We start from the raw sequence: 16242 nt of genomic DNA, 5'->3' as shown, positions 1-16242 counted from the left end.
CATGTGAACCTCACTGGGACAATCAGATCCTTCCCTGAGTGTTTTTCTGAATCTCTAAAGACTACGTGACCCTCTTGCCATCACATGAGCACAGCTGGTCTGAGAATGAAGCCCACAAGGCATAGAGAGCCAAAGACCCAGTGACATCATCTGAGTCCCTGGATCTAGCCTTACCTGAAGCAGGTACAAGCCTGGGATCACAAGTTTATAACATACTGTTGGCATTTATAAAGCCAATAAATGCCCTTTCCTTAAGTTGGATCCAGTTAAATTCCTGTCACTTGCAACTAAAAGGGTCTTAATAAGATGAACAGAAAATCACTGTGCATCAAAGAATAAATAGCCATAATCCCACAACCCAGAAACACAATCCCCCAAAACACCATAACTTTGGAGTGTGTGGTCCTCCTAGGTTTTGCGGTGGTGATGTTTTTGCTTTCCTTTAGGTGTTTAGGGGTGGCTGGGGTGGCTTTTGTTAAGATAAGAACACAGGCTTTCAAGCTGGACCCCCTTGTACTTGAACCCTGACTCTGTCCCTTCTTCAGCCGTGTTGCTTTGGGAAGGTTACTCAACCCGATTCTTGGTTTACTCGTACATGCGATGGAGATAATGATCCTAGCAGCACTCCATCAACAACACGTTACTCAGTATATAAGGCACCCAAGACGTGATCTGAGGGGCACCGTGCAATCACTACTTCCCTTGTTCCCTGTATTTGGCAACCTGTTGTCCTGAGCAGAAGGGACGGATTTTCCAGCTCTGACAAACTCTTAGCTTTTAATGACATTACACTGCTTAAAATAGGTCTAATCTTATTTGAGACATCTATGGTTATGCCCTCCTTTTCTTAAAGTTCCAACTCGTTGTCTTAAAAGAGAAAGGAACATGGGGCGCCTGGGTGGCTCAGTTGGTTAAGCATCTGACTTCAGCTCAGATCACGATCTCGTGGTTCATGAGTTCGAACCCCACGTTGGGCTCTGTGCTGACAGCCGAGAGCCTCCTTCAGATTCTATATCTCCCTGTCTCTCTGTCCCTTCCCCTGCTCTCTCTCTCTCTCTCTCAACAATAAACAAACATTAAAAAAAATTTTTTTTAACAGTAGTTAAGGTATACAACATGATGGCTTGGTATATACATACATAGCAAAACGATGCCATAGTCCAAGTAGTTCACATATCCGTCTCCTTGGTTACCTTTCTGTGTGCGGTGAGAGCCCCTGAAATCTAGTCTCTTAGCAAATTTCCAGTATTTGAGACAGGATGATTAACTATAGCCATCAGGAGTGTGTTAGACATCTAGACTTTCATTCTACAAGACTGTGACCTCTATTCCTTCACTATTACTCTAATATGATGGGCTCCAAGCAAATAACAAAGGGGTGGGAAGGGGACAGCCCGAAAGACCCACTTCCAGGGTTTTTTTTTTTTTTTTAATTGATTCATGAGAAGCATGGGAACTTAAAACAAAACCAGTAAAGTTCTTCTTGTGACTGCATCTGGATCAGTGTTGAGACACATCCCAAGCAATCTGTGCCTGATTAATTACCAAAGCTTGTGAAACCTTTGTAAATTACAGCAGATTCTTCATAGACATTGGGTTTTTTTTTCATTATTATTAGTTGTATTTTTTTTAATTTACATCCAAATTAGTTAGCATATGTCTTCATGGACATTGTTAAAATAACTTTGTTGGGGCACCTGAGCGGCTCTGTCGGTTATGCATCCGACTTCAGCTCAGGTCATGATCTCACGGTTCGTGGGTTTCAACCCCTCATTGAGCTCTGTGCTGACAGTTCAAAGCCTGGAGGCTGCTTTGGATTCTGTGTTTCCCTCTCTCTGCCCCTCCCCCACTTATGCTCTCAATCTCTCTCTCTCTCTCTCAAAAATAAACATTTTTTAAAAATTAAAAAAAGAACTTTGCTCACTTGCTTTGACTTTTTTTCCCCCCTAATGTTTATTTATTTATTTATGAGAGAAGGAGAGAGACAAAGCACGAGGAGAGGAGGGGCAGAGAGAGAGAGAAGGAGAGAGAGAATCCCAAGCAGGCTCTGTGCTGCCAGAGTAGAGCCCAGTGTGGGGTTCGATCTCACGGACCATGAGACCATGACCTGAGCCGAAATCAAGAGTCGGAGGCTTAACTGACTGAGCCACCCAGGTGCCCCCTCTTGCTTTGACTTTCTTAAGTGAGAAATAAAAGACCATTAGAGCAGAACCTATCATTAATCTTCACTCAGCAAAGCCTACAGAGAATACAGCTGATAAATCAACTGTGAGATATAGATATAGATATAGATATAGATATAGATATAGATATAGATATAGATATAGATATATAGATATCTCTCTCTCTACATATATATATATAAACTGTGGCTGTTAGAAACAATTTAGTGCTTTCTTACTCCCAAAGGTTGGGGGTTCCATTAAAATGTGGGAATGCTAAGAGTACACGTGCAGTCATCCATCCTGTCTTGAGAAGAAAGGTTGAGAAATCCTGTTCTATGGGGTACATCACCCAGGAAGCAGTGATAGACATAAAACGGTATCTTCTCAAAATAATAAGGAACGGCATTCAGGGCCTCAGACGGCCATACTAATGCACAGAATATAGACAAAAAGGAGATGTTTCAAACTTCATAATTTTAATTTTATGTTGGAGAGAGAAAAAGAATCTTAACCGGGCTCCACACTCAGTGCAGAACCTGACGTGGGGCTCGATCCCATGACCCTGGGATCATGACCTGAGCTGAAACCAAGAGTCGGACACTGAGCCAACCAGGCGCCCCGAGATTTTGCGAACTTTAAAATGAAAGGAGGGACGCCTGGGTGGCTCAGTCGGTTGAGCGACCGACTTTGGTTCAGGTCATGATCTTGCAGTCCGTGAGTTCGAGCCTCGCGTCGGGCTCTGTGCTGACGGCTCAGAGCCTGGAGCCTGCTTCGGATTCTGTGTCTCCCTCTCTCTCTGCCCCTCCCCAACTCATGCGCTGTCTCTGTTTCTCTCAACAATAAATAAACATTAAAAAAAAAAAAAGGAAGAAAAGAAAGAGTGGCCAACCTTCTCGGACCCGGGCCCTCGGGAGGAGACTTCCAAGTCCTCGTGCACACGGTCCAGAAGCCAGAGCAAGAACTCCAGGGCGTCGTGCTGGGCATTGCCTTGGAACTGAGAGCCGTACTTGGAAACAGCATTCTGACAAGAAAGTAGAAAACCAGAGGGTCAGTTTAGCGCCGTAGTCACCCAAGTCAGGGCCTAGAGGCACCAAGTCTAGCAGCCGTCACTATTCAGCCCTGAGCAGGGCTGACAACCTGGGAAACAGTATAGGGGGACTGGGCGCCTGGGTGGCTCAGTCGGTTAAGCATCCAACTTCAGCTCAGGTCATGATCTCAGTCTGTGAGCTTGAGCCCTGCTCTGGGCTGACAGTTCGGAGCCTGGATCCTGCTTTGGATTCTGTGTCTCCCTCTCTCTGCCCCTCCCCGTTTGCACTCTATCTCTCTCAAAAATAAATAAACATTAACAAAAAATAAAATTATAAAATTTAAAAGAAATGGCATGGGGTAAGAACTTTCCCACCAAAGCCTGCCCTTGGGGGGCAGTGTCTCCAAATGCTAGAAGGGTGTTCTGTATACAAGGCACCTTGTTCCCACCCCCCGACCCCCCGGAAAAACTACTAACAGACATCCCGTCCTTTGAAAAGCCACAGGGCTGTCTTGGCTGAGTATTTGGATGCCGTCGGCCATCTGTCCTTCTGGAAGCTCTTGTCCCTTGATCGCGAGGGCACACGTTCCCCTGGCCACCTCCATCAGTCTGTTTCCACCCTGCCCCTCTGTGCCCCCACCCCCGCTGGGGAAAGCACCTTGCCCTCCTCTCTCCGTCGGTGATAAATTCGCTCCCAAGGCTTCAGCTATGTCTCGTGAATGACCGCGGGGCGTGCTGAAGGACGTGGCCCTGAACATCGTGCACACGGCTCCCTTACTGCCTCTTTCTAGCAGGTGTGAAATTAAACTTCTGTGCTTAGATCACACGATGGCTGGACCAGCCCCTCGCCCCTTTCACAAATACTGATTTAGTGCCTACCATGTGCCAGATACTATTGTAGGGACCACAACAGTGAACAAGGTACATGAGAGCCACGGGCACTGACGTTCCTCTGCCCTTCTGGGAAACTGTGTCACAACCTCATCACTTTCTCCTATTTTTTTAATTCTTTTTTTTTTATGTTTATTTATTTAGAGATTCAGAGTGTAAGCGGGGGAGGGGCAGAGAGAGAGAGGGAGAGAGAGAATCCCAAGCTGACGGTGCAGAGCCCGATGCGGGGCTTGAACTCGCAAAACGCAATCAACTTGAACTTCAGCTGAGATCAAGAGACGTTTAACCGACTGAGCCACCCAGGTGCCCCACAACTTAAATCATTTTCTATGTGAATGCGTATTCCAGTTGTTTTAAAGGTTTATTTCAAAGGGTAATATATGCACATACTTAAAGAAAAGGATGATAATGAAAAGTCTTACCTCCACCCAGCCCCCATCTCTGGGTGCCTGTCCCCAGAGGGAGGCTACCCTTAGCATTTTTTTTAAAGCCTCTTTCCAAGGAAATTAAAAAAGAATTTTTTTTAAGTTTGGTTTGAGAGAGAGAGAGAGAGCACACGAGAGCAGGAGAGGGGCAGAGAAAGAAGGAAAGGGAATTCCAAGCAAGATTTGACACAGCTCAGAGCCCGATGTGGGGCTTGAACCCACACATGACCTGAGCTGAAATCAAGAGTCAGATGCTTAACAGACTGAGCCCCCCAGGCCCCCCTCCACCCGGGGCATTTTTCTAAATGCATGTGTAAGCATGAGCAGCTGAGAAGTAGCAAATCCCCGTGTCTGAGTGTGTGCACATATACAGGTGCACATGTATACTGTAGCTGTTGGTTCTGTCCTTAGACGCAGCCAGGCATCAGGCGCTTGTCCCACACAGGGGTGTCCTCAGCTCCCGCCCGCCAAAGGGAGCGGTCTGAGAACCGTGGCCCCGGCCGATTCTCACCACTGCCAATCAAATCAAGTAGGCTGGGCTTTTTCCTTTCTCTTTCTTTAATCCTTCCACAAACTTTAGGCTATGACAAAGCAAAATGCAAGATTGAATGAGCTGAAATACGGGCGGTCCGTCTTCATTCCAGCCGTGCTAGTTTTGCATCTAGTTTGATTTCTTCCTCCGCCAGATTTAGCAAATAAAAATGCAAGGTAGGGGGCGCCTGGGTGGCTCAGTCGGTTCAGTGTCCGAATTAGGCTCAGGTCATGATCTCATGGTTCATGGGTTTGAGCCCCGCATTGGGCTCTGTGCTGACAGCTCGGAGCCTGGAGCCTGCTTGGGATTCTGTGTCTCCCTCTCTCTCTGACCCTCCCCTGTTCATGCTCTCTCCCTTTCTCCGTCTCTCAAAATAAATAAATAAACGTAAGAAAAAATGCAAGGTCCTCAGTTTAGTTCGAATTTCAGATAAACAATGATTGTTTTTAGTATACATATACCGTATGCGATATCTGGGATGTATTTACACTACAAAGTTACTCATTGTTTATCTGAAAGTCAAATTTAACTGTGCATTGCATATTGCATGTGGTGACCCAATGCCTAGCCACCCTCAATATCCCACGATATCCTTAGATCCAACATCGTCTCTGAAGTGAGCAGTGCCTCCAACTCAGAATCTCTGAAACCGGGTCTTCCTTTATATTTTTTAAAAATATTTATTTTGAGAGAGAGCAAGCACACACATGTGTGCACGAGCAGGAGAGGGGCAGAGAGAGGGAGAGAGAGAATCCTAAGCAGGCTCCCCGCTGTCGGCACAGAGCCTGATTCAAGGCTGGAACTCACGAACCGTGAGATCGTGACCTAAACCGAAATCAAGAGTTGGAGGCTTAACTGAATGAACCACCCAGGTGCCCCTGAAACCAGCCCTTCTTCCTCTTAACGTTGGTGGCCCCTCTCGGATTCTCTCTTGTACCCCCATTGGTCAGGGTCAATCAAGGATTCTGGAATCTGGTTCCCAATGTGTCTCTGCCCTGCCCCTTCAGTAGAGAGCCATTCTGCCACTGAGTCCTAACCGCTGCTGATTCAGAGGACGGTGCCCATGCCCAGCCCAGAGCCTCCCTCCGTGGCCAGCCCTCCCCCTATGCCGCAGCACAGCCCAGTTGGGTAACGTCATGCCTCTACTCAAACCCTCCCTGACTCACCACCCAACAATCTACTGTCCTCCAACTGGCCTGGACCAATCCTTCACCACACTCCCACGTGTTTGAAAACTCCAGGTCACCGAGCCACTCAGGTGCCCCAGACATATTTTTCTAGTCCTGCAGTCTACGCCTTGACATTTCCTTCCTTCCATGGGAAACCCATTCCCTTCGTGCTAACCATGCTGAGCCTTTGAGATGGACACTCTTCATCTCTGCCTGACTGGAAAGCCAGACAACCTTTCCAGAAAGGATCCTGGAATTCTGTCAAATTCTTTTGACAACTTCAAAAAGATAGACGAGATAGGGCCTTAGAAATGTCCCTATGGGGGCGCCTGGGTGGCTAAGTCGGTTGAGCGGCCGGCTCTTGATTTCGGCTCAGGTCGTGATCTCGCGGGTTCATGAGTTGGAGCCCCGCGTCAGGCTCTGCACTGACAGCTCGGATCCTGTTCGGGATTCTCTTTCTCTGCTTTTCCCCTGCTTGTGCACGCGTGCTCTCTTTCTCTGTCTCTCTCAAAATAGAATAAACTTAAAAAAATAAAATAAGGGTCCTTCTACGTATACACAGTAATTTCATTTTGGAGGATTTAGCATAAGGAAATGACAGTAGAGAAACTGTATGCATTGAACTCTCCTGGGGAAGCCTTACAGCACACTCAGCTGGCCTTAAAAACTATGCTGGAGGAAATAATGAGAATAAATGACCCTATCATTTTTTTTTAAAAGTGCAAAAATACCTATTTGAGATTGTTTCACATCTATTTGTAGCTAGGCAAAGACCAGAACTACATGGCAAAATATTAACCACTGGTTATCACAGAAGGAAGGATGGGACCATAAGTGATTTCTTCCTTTGGACGCTGCAAATTTTTTTACAGTGAGTTTTGTTCTTCCGTTGTGTTTGCTTGTTTTGTTTTGTTTTCCCCGAAAAACCAGGTATTTTACAGACTTGGGGCTTTTTTTCAAAATAACTTGACCTATTGATCCCTACAGAAGACACAGAAAATCTATTAAAATGTGACCAGAACTGTATTAAAGCGAAACCCTCACTTGGGAGAGATGGATGGAAATCTTTAGTATGTTTACCCCACAACACAGCATAGCCCTACCTGCATGTGTGTGTGGGTCTCTCTCTCAACACTGATTTTTTATTTTTATTTATTTTATTATTTTTAATTTTTTTAATGTTTATTTATTTTTGAGAGAGAGAGAGAGAATGAGTGGGGAAGGGGCAGAGACAGGGGGAGACACAGAATCTGGAGCAGGCTCCAGTCTCCGAGCTGTCAGCACAGAGCCTGACTCAGGGCTTGAACCCACAAACTGTGACATCATGACTGAGCCTAAGTCTGGCCACCCAGGTGCCCCAAAACACTGATAATTTTTAACGCATCCCTTACAAAATTATTCCTAGTTATTTCATACTTCTGGTGGGTTTTGTGAACGAAATCTAATTTTCATACGTTCTAAATGGTTATTGCTTTTGTTTTCTATCTTGTTTCTGACCTCTTTAGTGACCGCAATAACTCTACAATATGGATTTCTAGACCCATCCAGTAATTTCCTTTCTGCTCAATATTTTTTACTCAATTTCCACATCGTGTCTTACTGTTTTTTCCAGAACTTCCAAAATAAAAGAGCAACGAAGGAGACACCCTTGCTTTTAAAAAGCAATGCCTCTAGTGCATCGTTTGAGGCATACTGTATGTCTAAAACTGTAGGTCTAAAATTGATGCTTAAGTACATAAGCTACGATAAACTCCAGATGGCTAGAATCCTGAACATAACCATGGGAAAACTAGAAATACATAAAATAGAATATTTATCAAAAGGTACGATGTAAATAAATCTACACCTTCCAGCACTGGGGACAGGAAGGAGTTTGGAGAAGACATCTGTGGCATGTATAAGGGTTGAGGAACTCGCAGAAACAAGTAAAAAGAACACTGAAACCCGGGCAGAATGGACAGACGACCAACATGAACAGGTAGTTCCAAGAGCCTCCTTACAACTAGTAAAGAACCATAAAAATCCTGTGCCTTACACTTAAGGAAATAAAAAAGAAAACGAGATGCTATTTCTTTTTGTGCAATAAATAAAAGAGAAAATTAAGTATCTTTTTTTTTAATGTTTATTTATTTTTGAGAGAGAAAGACAGAGTGTGAGTGGGGAGGGGCAGAGAGAGGGGGAGACACAGAATCCGAAGCAGGCTCCGGGCTCCGAGCTGACAGCACAGAGCCGGATGTGGGGTTCGAACCCACCGACCGTGAGATCATGACCTGAGCCGAAGTTAGATGCTAAACCAACTGAGCCGCCCAGGCACCCCTAAGTGTCTGACTCTTGATTTCAGCTCAGGTCATGATCTCATGGTTCGTGAGTTCGAGCCCTGCATGAGCTCTGCGCTGACAGCTTGGAGCCTGGAGCCTGCTTTGGATTCTGTGTCTCCCTCTCTCTCTCTCTCTGCCCCTCCCCTATTCAGTCTCTGTCTCTCTCTCCCTCTCCCTCCCTCTCTCTCTGTCTCAAAATAAATAAACATTATAAAATAAATAGATAGACCATGTGAAACTTGGTGTCATTATTTGGAAAGAAATTTGTCGGTGTGGATGCTAAAAATAGCCAAGCCCGATAAAGTCGATTTAAAAAGTAAAAAAAAAAAAAAAAAAAATTAACTGGTGGTGATCATACAGGTATACCCATGTCAAAACCCATCAAATTCTACCTTGACAACGGGTGCGTTTTTATCCAGCCATGACACAAAACGTCATCCTACCACAACATGGATGGATCTGGAGGACATTACACTAAGTGAGATAAGTCAGACGGAGAAGGAGAAATACCAATGCTGTATCTTACATGTGGAATCTAAAGAAGTCAAACCTCCTAAGAGCAGCCAGTAAAGTGGTGGTTTCCAGGGGCTGGGCGGTCAGAGATCGGGGTACATGCTGTCGAACGGTACAAACGTGCAACTGATAAGTAAGACCTGGAAACGCACTACGGTAGTTAGAGACAACAAAACTGTACAATAAACATTACACTTGCTAAGTGATTGGCTTTTAACTGTCCCCAACCCTAGAAAAAATGGTCACCCTGTGACGCACCGCACGGATGGTTGCTAATGCTATCCACAGCAATCATACTGTGACATAGATGTATCAGATCGATCCCTTGATGCCTTAAACTTTACACAGTGTTGTATGTCAGGTATAGCTCAATGTTTTAAAAAGGATGCATTGTGCCGTATATAAATTATACCTCAACCACGTTGATTTAAAAAGGAAAAAAGAAACAGGGTCTCCTGGGTGGCTGGGTCAGTTGAGTGTCTGTCAGCTCAAGTCATGATCTCACAGTTCGTGCGATTGAGCCGAACGCTGGGCTCCACATGGAGTCTGCTTGGGATTCTCTCTCCCTCAAAGTAAATAAACTTAAAAAAATGAAAAAACATAAAAATGGGGGCATCTGGGTAGCTCAGTCAGTTAAGCATCCAACTTCGGCTCAGGTCATGACCTCATGGTTCATGGGTTCAAGCCCTGCATCAGGCTCTGGGCTGATGGCTCAGAGCCTGGAGCCTGCTTCGGATTCTGTGTCTCCTTCTCTCTCTGCCCCTCCTCCCTCATGCTCTGTCTCTCTCTCAAAAATAAATAAACATTAAAAATTTTTTTTAAAAACACATAAAAATAAAATAGTCAAGTCTTTGGCCATGCAAGTTCACTTCAAGGGATTAAATTCAGGAAATGGTCAGGGCCGGGGACAATGATTTAAGCACAAGAATTTTTGATTACAGTGTGATAACTGGAAACTTGTACAGCATGTAAATGTCTCTGCAGGGACTGGTTCATTTAATGAAATATAAAATCATTTAAAATTAAGTTTTACCGAATATTGTAATGACCAGGAGTAAGTCTCATGATGATATTTACATGCAAAAGCCGGATACAAAACTAGAATTTCCAACGTGTAGATGCTTGGAAACACATCAGCATTTATGAAGGGTGTCTCTAGCGGGCAGAGTTTCAAACCATTATTTACGCTTCCCAATATTTTATACGATACACACCTTTGATTACATCATTAGAAAAGCAAAGCATCCTAGATAATGCCACGGACAGGATTTTTTTTTTTTTTAATTTTTTTTTTTCAACGTTTATTTATTTTTGGGACAGAGAGAGACAGAGCATGAACGGGGGAGGGGCAGAGAGAGAGGGAGACACAGAATCGGAAACAGGCTCCAGGCTCTGAGCCATCAGCCCAGAGCCTGACACGGGGCTCGAACTCACGGACCGCGAGATTGTGACCTGGCTGAAGTTGGATGCTTAACCAACTGCGCCACCCAGGCGCCCCTTTAATTTTTTTTTTTAACATTTATTTATTTTTGAGACAGAGAGAGACAGAGCATGAACAGGGGAGGGGCAGAGAGAGAGAGGGAGACACAGAATCCGAAACAGGCTCCAGGCTCTGAGCCGTCAGCACAGAGCCCGATGCGGGGCTCGAACCCACGGACCGTGAGATCGTGACCTGAGCCGAAGTCGGACGCTTAACCGACCGAGCCACCCAGGGGCCCCTCAACCATCCTATTTTCATGGCTGGGGTTGGGGTTGCTCACTCCAGTATGCCGGTCCCTTCATGACTCCCCCTTTCCTCAAGACCAAACTCCTTGAGAAAACCTTATGTGGCTTGTCCCCAACCCATTCTCCATCCAACATCCTCGGTCTGGGGACACAGGCTTCCATTAATTCACTTAATCTTCCATTCATTCTGCAGAGCCAGCGAGAGGGCCCTCAGCCCCGCCTGCCTTGGCGATTGGCAGGGAACGCACGTCCCCACCCTCCCCTGTCCTTAGTTGCCCTCTCCGGATGGTTCCTTCTCCCGGGACACCCCTCCTCCCCGGGTCCCCCCATCAATCACATCTTCCTGTCAGAACCACCACAGCACCCTGTATTTTTATTTTCGGGCACTCATCACCAGCTCTGACCATTTGTCTGTGCGGTTACTTCAAAACATCCGCCTCTCCCGCTGGACAGGGAACTCCTGGGGAGCAGCCCCTAGAGGTCTTGTACTCCTGGCTTCTTGTGCCTTCCATGTTCCTGGGACAGTGCTGGGACACTCCAGACATATGTGTTGGGTGAAGGGATGTTTCCTCATCTGTAAAAATAAGGAGCCCACCTAGATTCTAATCAGCAAGGTTTATTAATAAGTCCAGATACTGGGATCCTCCGCTCCCTTCAAGCCTGGCTACCCCCAAAAGTCCCAGGAAACCTCGGATGACAACACCCTCGTTAACAATTAACAAGGTGACTCCCTTCCAGGCCCCCTACCCCGGGCTCACAGGGAGCTTCTAGGCTTTGGGGATTTGAGAGCAGGAGTGAGATGGGAAATCCTGGTGCATCACTGAGAGTGGTTACTAATTTGGAGGATTTTTCCGAGGTACTCCTGTCTCTCCCACCTGCGCAGGAACTGCATGAAAATGTACCCAGCAGGAGAAATGGTGCATAAACATGACCTCCTCCCCTCCTCCAGGTCTCTGTAGGTGAGGAGACAGAATGGTAGGAATGAGGGGTGCCTGGGTGGCTCAGTCGGCTAAGCATCCGACTTCAGCTCAGGTCATGATCTTATGGTTCATGGGTTCGAGCCCTGCGTCGGACTCTGTGCTGACAGCTCAGAGTCTGGAACCTGCTTTGGATTTTGTCTCTCTCTCTCTCTCTCTCAAAAATAAACATTAAAAAAAGAAAAAGAATGATAGAAATGACAGAAGCTTCCCAGGGTCAGGCACGGCCCTAAGCGCTGTACGTGGGACCCAGTGAATCCTTCCAACAACTGATAATAAGGTAGATACCAGCATGATCCCACTTCATAGATGGGCAAAGTGGAGGCAGATTTGCTAACTTGCTCAAAGTCACAAAGCTCCAGAGACCTTGCTCTTAACCACCATACCCTGGAGTAATCCCTGTATCCTAAATTTTGCTTGTTTTCTGCGGTTCCAGTTAACAGGTGGTCAACCTCGTGCAGGAAGCAGATGGTCCTCCGGAGTTGGGTCAAGAGGTCAACTGTGCGGCCGGGCCTATGTCAGTGACCTCACTTCATCTCGTCACGTAGGCACTGCATCATCTCACATCTTGGCAAGGCGGGTGAGTACAGTTTATCATATTTGAGAGACACCACATTCCCATAACTTATTACAGCATATTGTTATAACTGTTCTATTTTATTAGGACTTACTGTTGTTAATGTCTTACCGTACCTAACGTATAAATTAAAGTGCCCTCAGTACGTATGTATAGGATGAAACATTGTATATGTAGGGTTTGGTACAATCTGTGGTTGTAAGCACACCCTGGGGGTCTTGGGATGTATCCCCAAAGTATTATGGGGGGCGGGGGGGGATTACTGTACTGCCTCATCATTTCCAACGCGAAGGTTGTCAAAAGGGGATATTAATGACACCCATTTGACCCACTGACACCTGCCCAACAATGCTTCAGTAGTGGAAGCTGGAGAGAGGAAGAGGGGAGAGTGGCACCCTGTGGGTCACATGGCAAGGACTGCTTTTTCAGGCTGAAACTCAAGAGCGGTGATGCCTGTGGAATGAACACTGACAGGTTCCCCCTCCCCCAAGAACAATCGCTAGTCTATGGGGACTCCAGTTCTCTGCCCAGAGCTGTGGTTTTTTAGCAGGAAGCAAGTCATGTGCATCAATGATCGGGAACTCTACAATCCAACTGGGATCCGCAACAGCCCGCTTAACCCTGGTCGGGGGGGGGGGGGGGTGAGGCGAGATGTGATATACAGAACTTCCAAAGCCTCATGACCCTACGGCACAGGGTAAGTAGAACGTGACCCTGGGGCCAGTGAATGCAACCCCAAACCAAGGCATGACGGGCGATTTAACAAGGATGCAACTCCAATATACCGCATCCATTGCCTCCCGGAAGGATGGGGGGCACTCGGGTTCCATTGGGTTTAGAATAAAACACAAACAGAGGCCTCTGGGTGGCTTGGTGGGTTCAGCGTCTGACTTCGGCTCGGGTCCTGATCTCGTGGTTCATCTCATGGTTCATGGGTTCGAGCCCCGCGTCAGGCTCTGCACTGACAGCTCGGAGCCTGGAGCCTGCTTCGGATTCTGTGTCTCCCTCTCTCTCTCTGCCCCTCCCCTGCTCACACCCTGTCTCTTTCTATCTCCCCAAAATAAATAAACACCAAAAAAAATTTTTTTTAGAACAAAACCCAAACGCCTTACCATTGCTTCCAAGACCTTACGTGATCTGACCAACCTCATCCATGCCCCACACTACCCTCCCGGGCTCCGGCCGGTAGTTTTCGTTCCGCGTCCCCGATTCTCAGCTCCTTTGGGTCTGTGGGGCTTGTTCTTGCTGTTTCCTCCACCAGAATTACCCCTAGACCTCGACCCGGCCTCGTCCTGCTCATTGCGATCGCCCCCTCCTTCCTCCGAGGCCCTGGCCTTGGGTGTCAGGCTGCCCACCCCGCCCCCCTGTAGGCTGGAAAGTGTCCGCGGGCCTTCACCACTTCAACAAATGTTGGTTGAGCGCACAAATGCTGAATAGACTCAAATCGACTCACCAGCCCCCTCCCCCCCCCCCCCCAAGAAACACCTGGGAGAAATTCCCAGAGAAGACGTTTGCAAGCCGTGGCACAAGTCACCTCGAAACAAAGGCGGTAAGCCGCGCTGCGGGGCTGCGTTGTCACCCCAAGAGGGCCCCCGGAGGACCCTTCCGTGACGGGGCGCGCGCCTGGGCAGCCAGACGCGGCCGCCGCCCAGCGGCGGGAGGCGGGCGCGCTGCCTACCTTGAACTCGGCGGAAAGTTGGGGCGTGTACTCGCGCGTCCAGAGCGCGCGCACCAGCGCCGCCAGCTGCTCGGTGACCTCGGCGCGGCCCGGCGCCGCCCGGTAGCGCCCCAGCGCCAGGAACTCGGCCAGCAGGTCGGTGTTGCTGAGACACTGCACCACGGCGTTCATGAAACAGGTGTTGCCGTGGTTCTTCAAGCCCTGCGCGCCCGGGGGCCGCGCGCCGTCGCCGGCGGGGGCCTGGGGCTGGGGGCCGGCCGCGCGCCGCTCCCCGGGGCTCCCGCGCGCGGCTGGGGCGGGGCCCGGGGGCGCGAAGCCCCCCTCGCCGTCGCCTTCGCGGGGTCCCGGCCGGGGCCGGGGCGGCGAGGCCCCCGGGCGGGAGCGGCTGCTCAGCGCCAGCAGGAAGCGGCCGAGCAGGCGACGCAGGGAGCGGCGGCGGCGGCGGGGCCGGGGCGCGGGCGGCCCCTCTCCCGCCGCGGCCCCCGCGCCCGGCTCCATGGCTCCCGCCCGCGCGCCCCCTCCCCGGAGCCGAGCCCCCTCCCCTCGGCCGCGAGGCCGACGCGCCGCCGACCCGCCCTGACGGCTCCGGAAAGGCGGCGGGCGCCGGCTACCTGCGGGCCAGGTGTGCCTGGACCGGGCGGGGGCGGAGCCAAGGGCGGGGCCGCCCCGCCCCGCGCGGGAATCCGGCCGCCGGGCCCGCCCAGGGCAGCGCCACCGCCCAGCGAGCGGAGGCGCGGCGCGTCGCCGGCTCCGGGTCCCACCCCCCTCCGCCCCCCGCCCTCACCTCTTGCGAACCGACGCCCCGAATTTCCCTCCCGTTCCCCGCCAGCCTGCAGGCTGTGACAACAGTGGAGGGGCGGTAAGTTCGCCAGCGCCTAGCGCGCGGCGAAGCCCCGGCTGGCCTGAGTTTCTGGAAACTACGTGCGGGTGAAGATGGAAGAACGGGGAGAGGGAGACTCTCCGAAGGGCAGCCTCTTCTGGCGCGCCGGGAGCCGTGACGGGCTGGGGAGTGCACCGCGGGGTGCTCCCACCTGCGGGCGCCACCGCCTCCCGGCCCGTCTGCCCCCTAGGGGAGGCCACCGTGGGACGAGAACCGGGAGCCGCGTGTTGCCCTGTGAAGACCCCACCCGGGACGGTTGTGGTTTGCTTGTTTCAACTACCAGGTCAGAGTCGCTTCCCCAAACCTGGCGAGACCTCCCCCGCCTCGCTTCAGCTGGTGGGGAAGCGGGCGCAGGGAGGTTGACACCTGTCCCGAGGCCGCAAGCCTCGTGGGCGGGGACGCCGGGACTCGACCCGGCTCTGCACCGGCTGGCGCTTTGCAATCTCCGTATTTGCTTATCCAGGAAGTTTTCCGGCTCTCGGGCGCGCCCCCTGTGCGGCCCTGGTTCACTCCGAAAGCAAAACTCCTCGCTGAATTGATGCCCAATCAGAGCTGGCTTGGCCTTGACCCGCCCTTGGTTCCCTGGGTGACTCTGGGGGCCTCCGTTCACTTGATCCTGTGACTGTCAGGTTTATAATTAATCGAAGTCTTACAGACGAATTTCTCATCAGTTTCTGGCTCAGAAAGAGATCAGCGGGATGCATTATTACATCGACGCCCTGAAATGTTACTCATTTGATAAAGTGATCATTTATTAAATATCCACCTTGATATGTCAAAGAGGGCCCCAGCAGGTTACCTGGGTTTTTGCCCAGCAGGCAAAAAAAGAAAAAGAAAAAAAGGCTTAGAATAAAACACTGTACTGTGAATTGGAGACTTGAAGTGCTTCTGGAAAAATGCCATGATTTACCCTTTCTGGAAAAAGATACCCGGTTGGATGATTCATATACAAGGTCCTTCCCTTGCCTAGAAAAGCATCTATGAGGGGGTGCCTGGGTGGCTCAGTCGGTTGAGCATCTAACTCCACCTCAGCTCAGGTCACGATCTCAGGGTTCATGAATTTGAGCCCCGCCTAGGGCTCTGTGCTGACAGCTCAGAGCCCAGAGCCTTCTTCAGATTCTGTGTCTCCCTCTCTCTCTGTCCCTCCCCTGCTCATGCTCTGTCTTTCTCTCTCTCTCAAAAGTAAATATTTAAAAAATTATTGGGTGCCTGGGTGGCTCAGTTGGTTGACCGTCCGACTTCGGCTCAGGTCATGATCTCATGATTTGTGAGTTCAAGCCCCACATGGATTGGGCTCTGTGCTGACAGCTCAGAGCCTGGAGCCTGCTTCAGATTCTGTCTCCCTCTCTGCCCCTCCCCCGCTCT

General features: G+C 49.6%; 1 protein-coding gene across 5 annotated transcripts in view; it reads right to left on the bottom strand.

Moving 5' to 3' along the window:
* Window positions 1-14623, bottom strand: part of USP43 (ubiquitin specific peptidase 43) — a 64907-nt gene extending 50284 nt beyond the window's left edge. For 2 of the 5 annotated variants that reach the window (XM_086686011.1, XM_086686012.1), the window contains exons 1-2: window positions 13998-14621; window positions 3055-3186 (exon numbers count right to left, since the gene is read on the bottom strand). In XM_086686011.1, coding sequence (XP_086542137.1) covers window positions 3055-3186; window positions 13998-14495 — 630 coding nt within the window. In that variant the 5' untranslated portion in view covers window positions 14496-14621. Of the gene's footprint in view, window positions 1-3054; window positions 3187-13997 lie in introns of all 5 variants that reach the window. The other 3 variants (XM_086686009.1, XM_086686010.1, XM_086686013.1) reach the window with 2 other exon arrangements.
* Window positions 14624-16242: the final 1619 nt, after the last annotated feature.

This window comes from Puma concolor, chromosome E1, assembly GCF_028749965.1.
Source record: "Puma concolor isolate L17-30 chromosome E1, mPumCon1.1.hap2, whole genome shotgun sequence".
Lineage (NCBI taxonomy): Eukaryota > Metazoa > Chordata > Mammalia > Carnivora > Felidae > Puma > Puma concolor.
The sequence above is the reverse complement of the archived record's forward strand: the minus strand, read 5'-3'. Positions and strand labels throughout refer to the sequence as shown.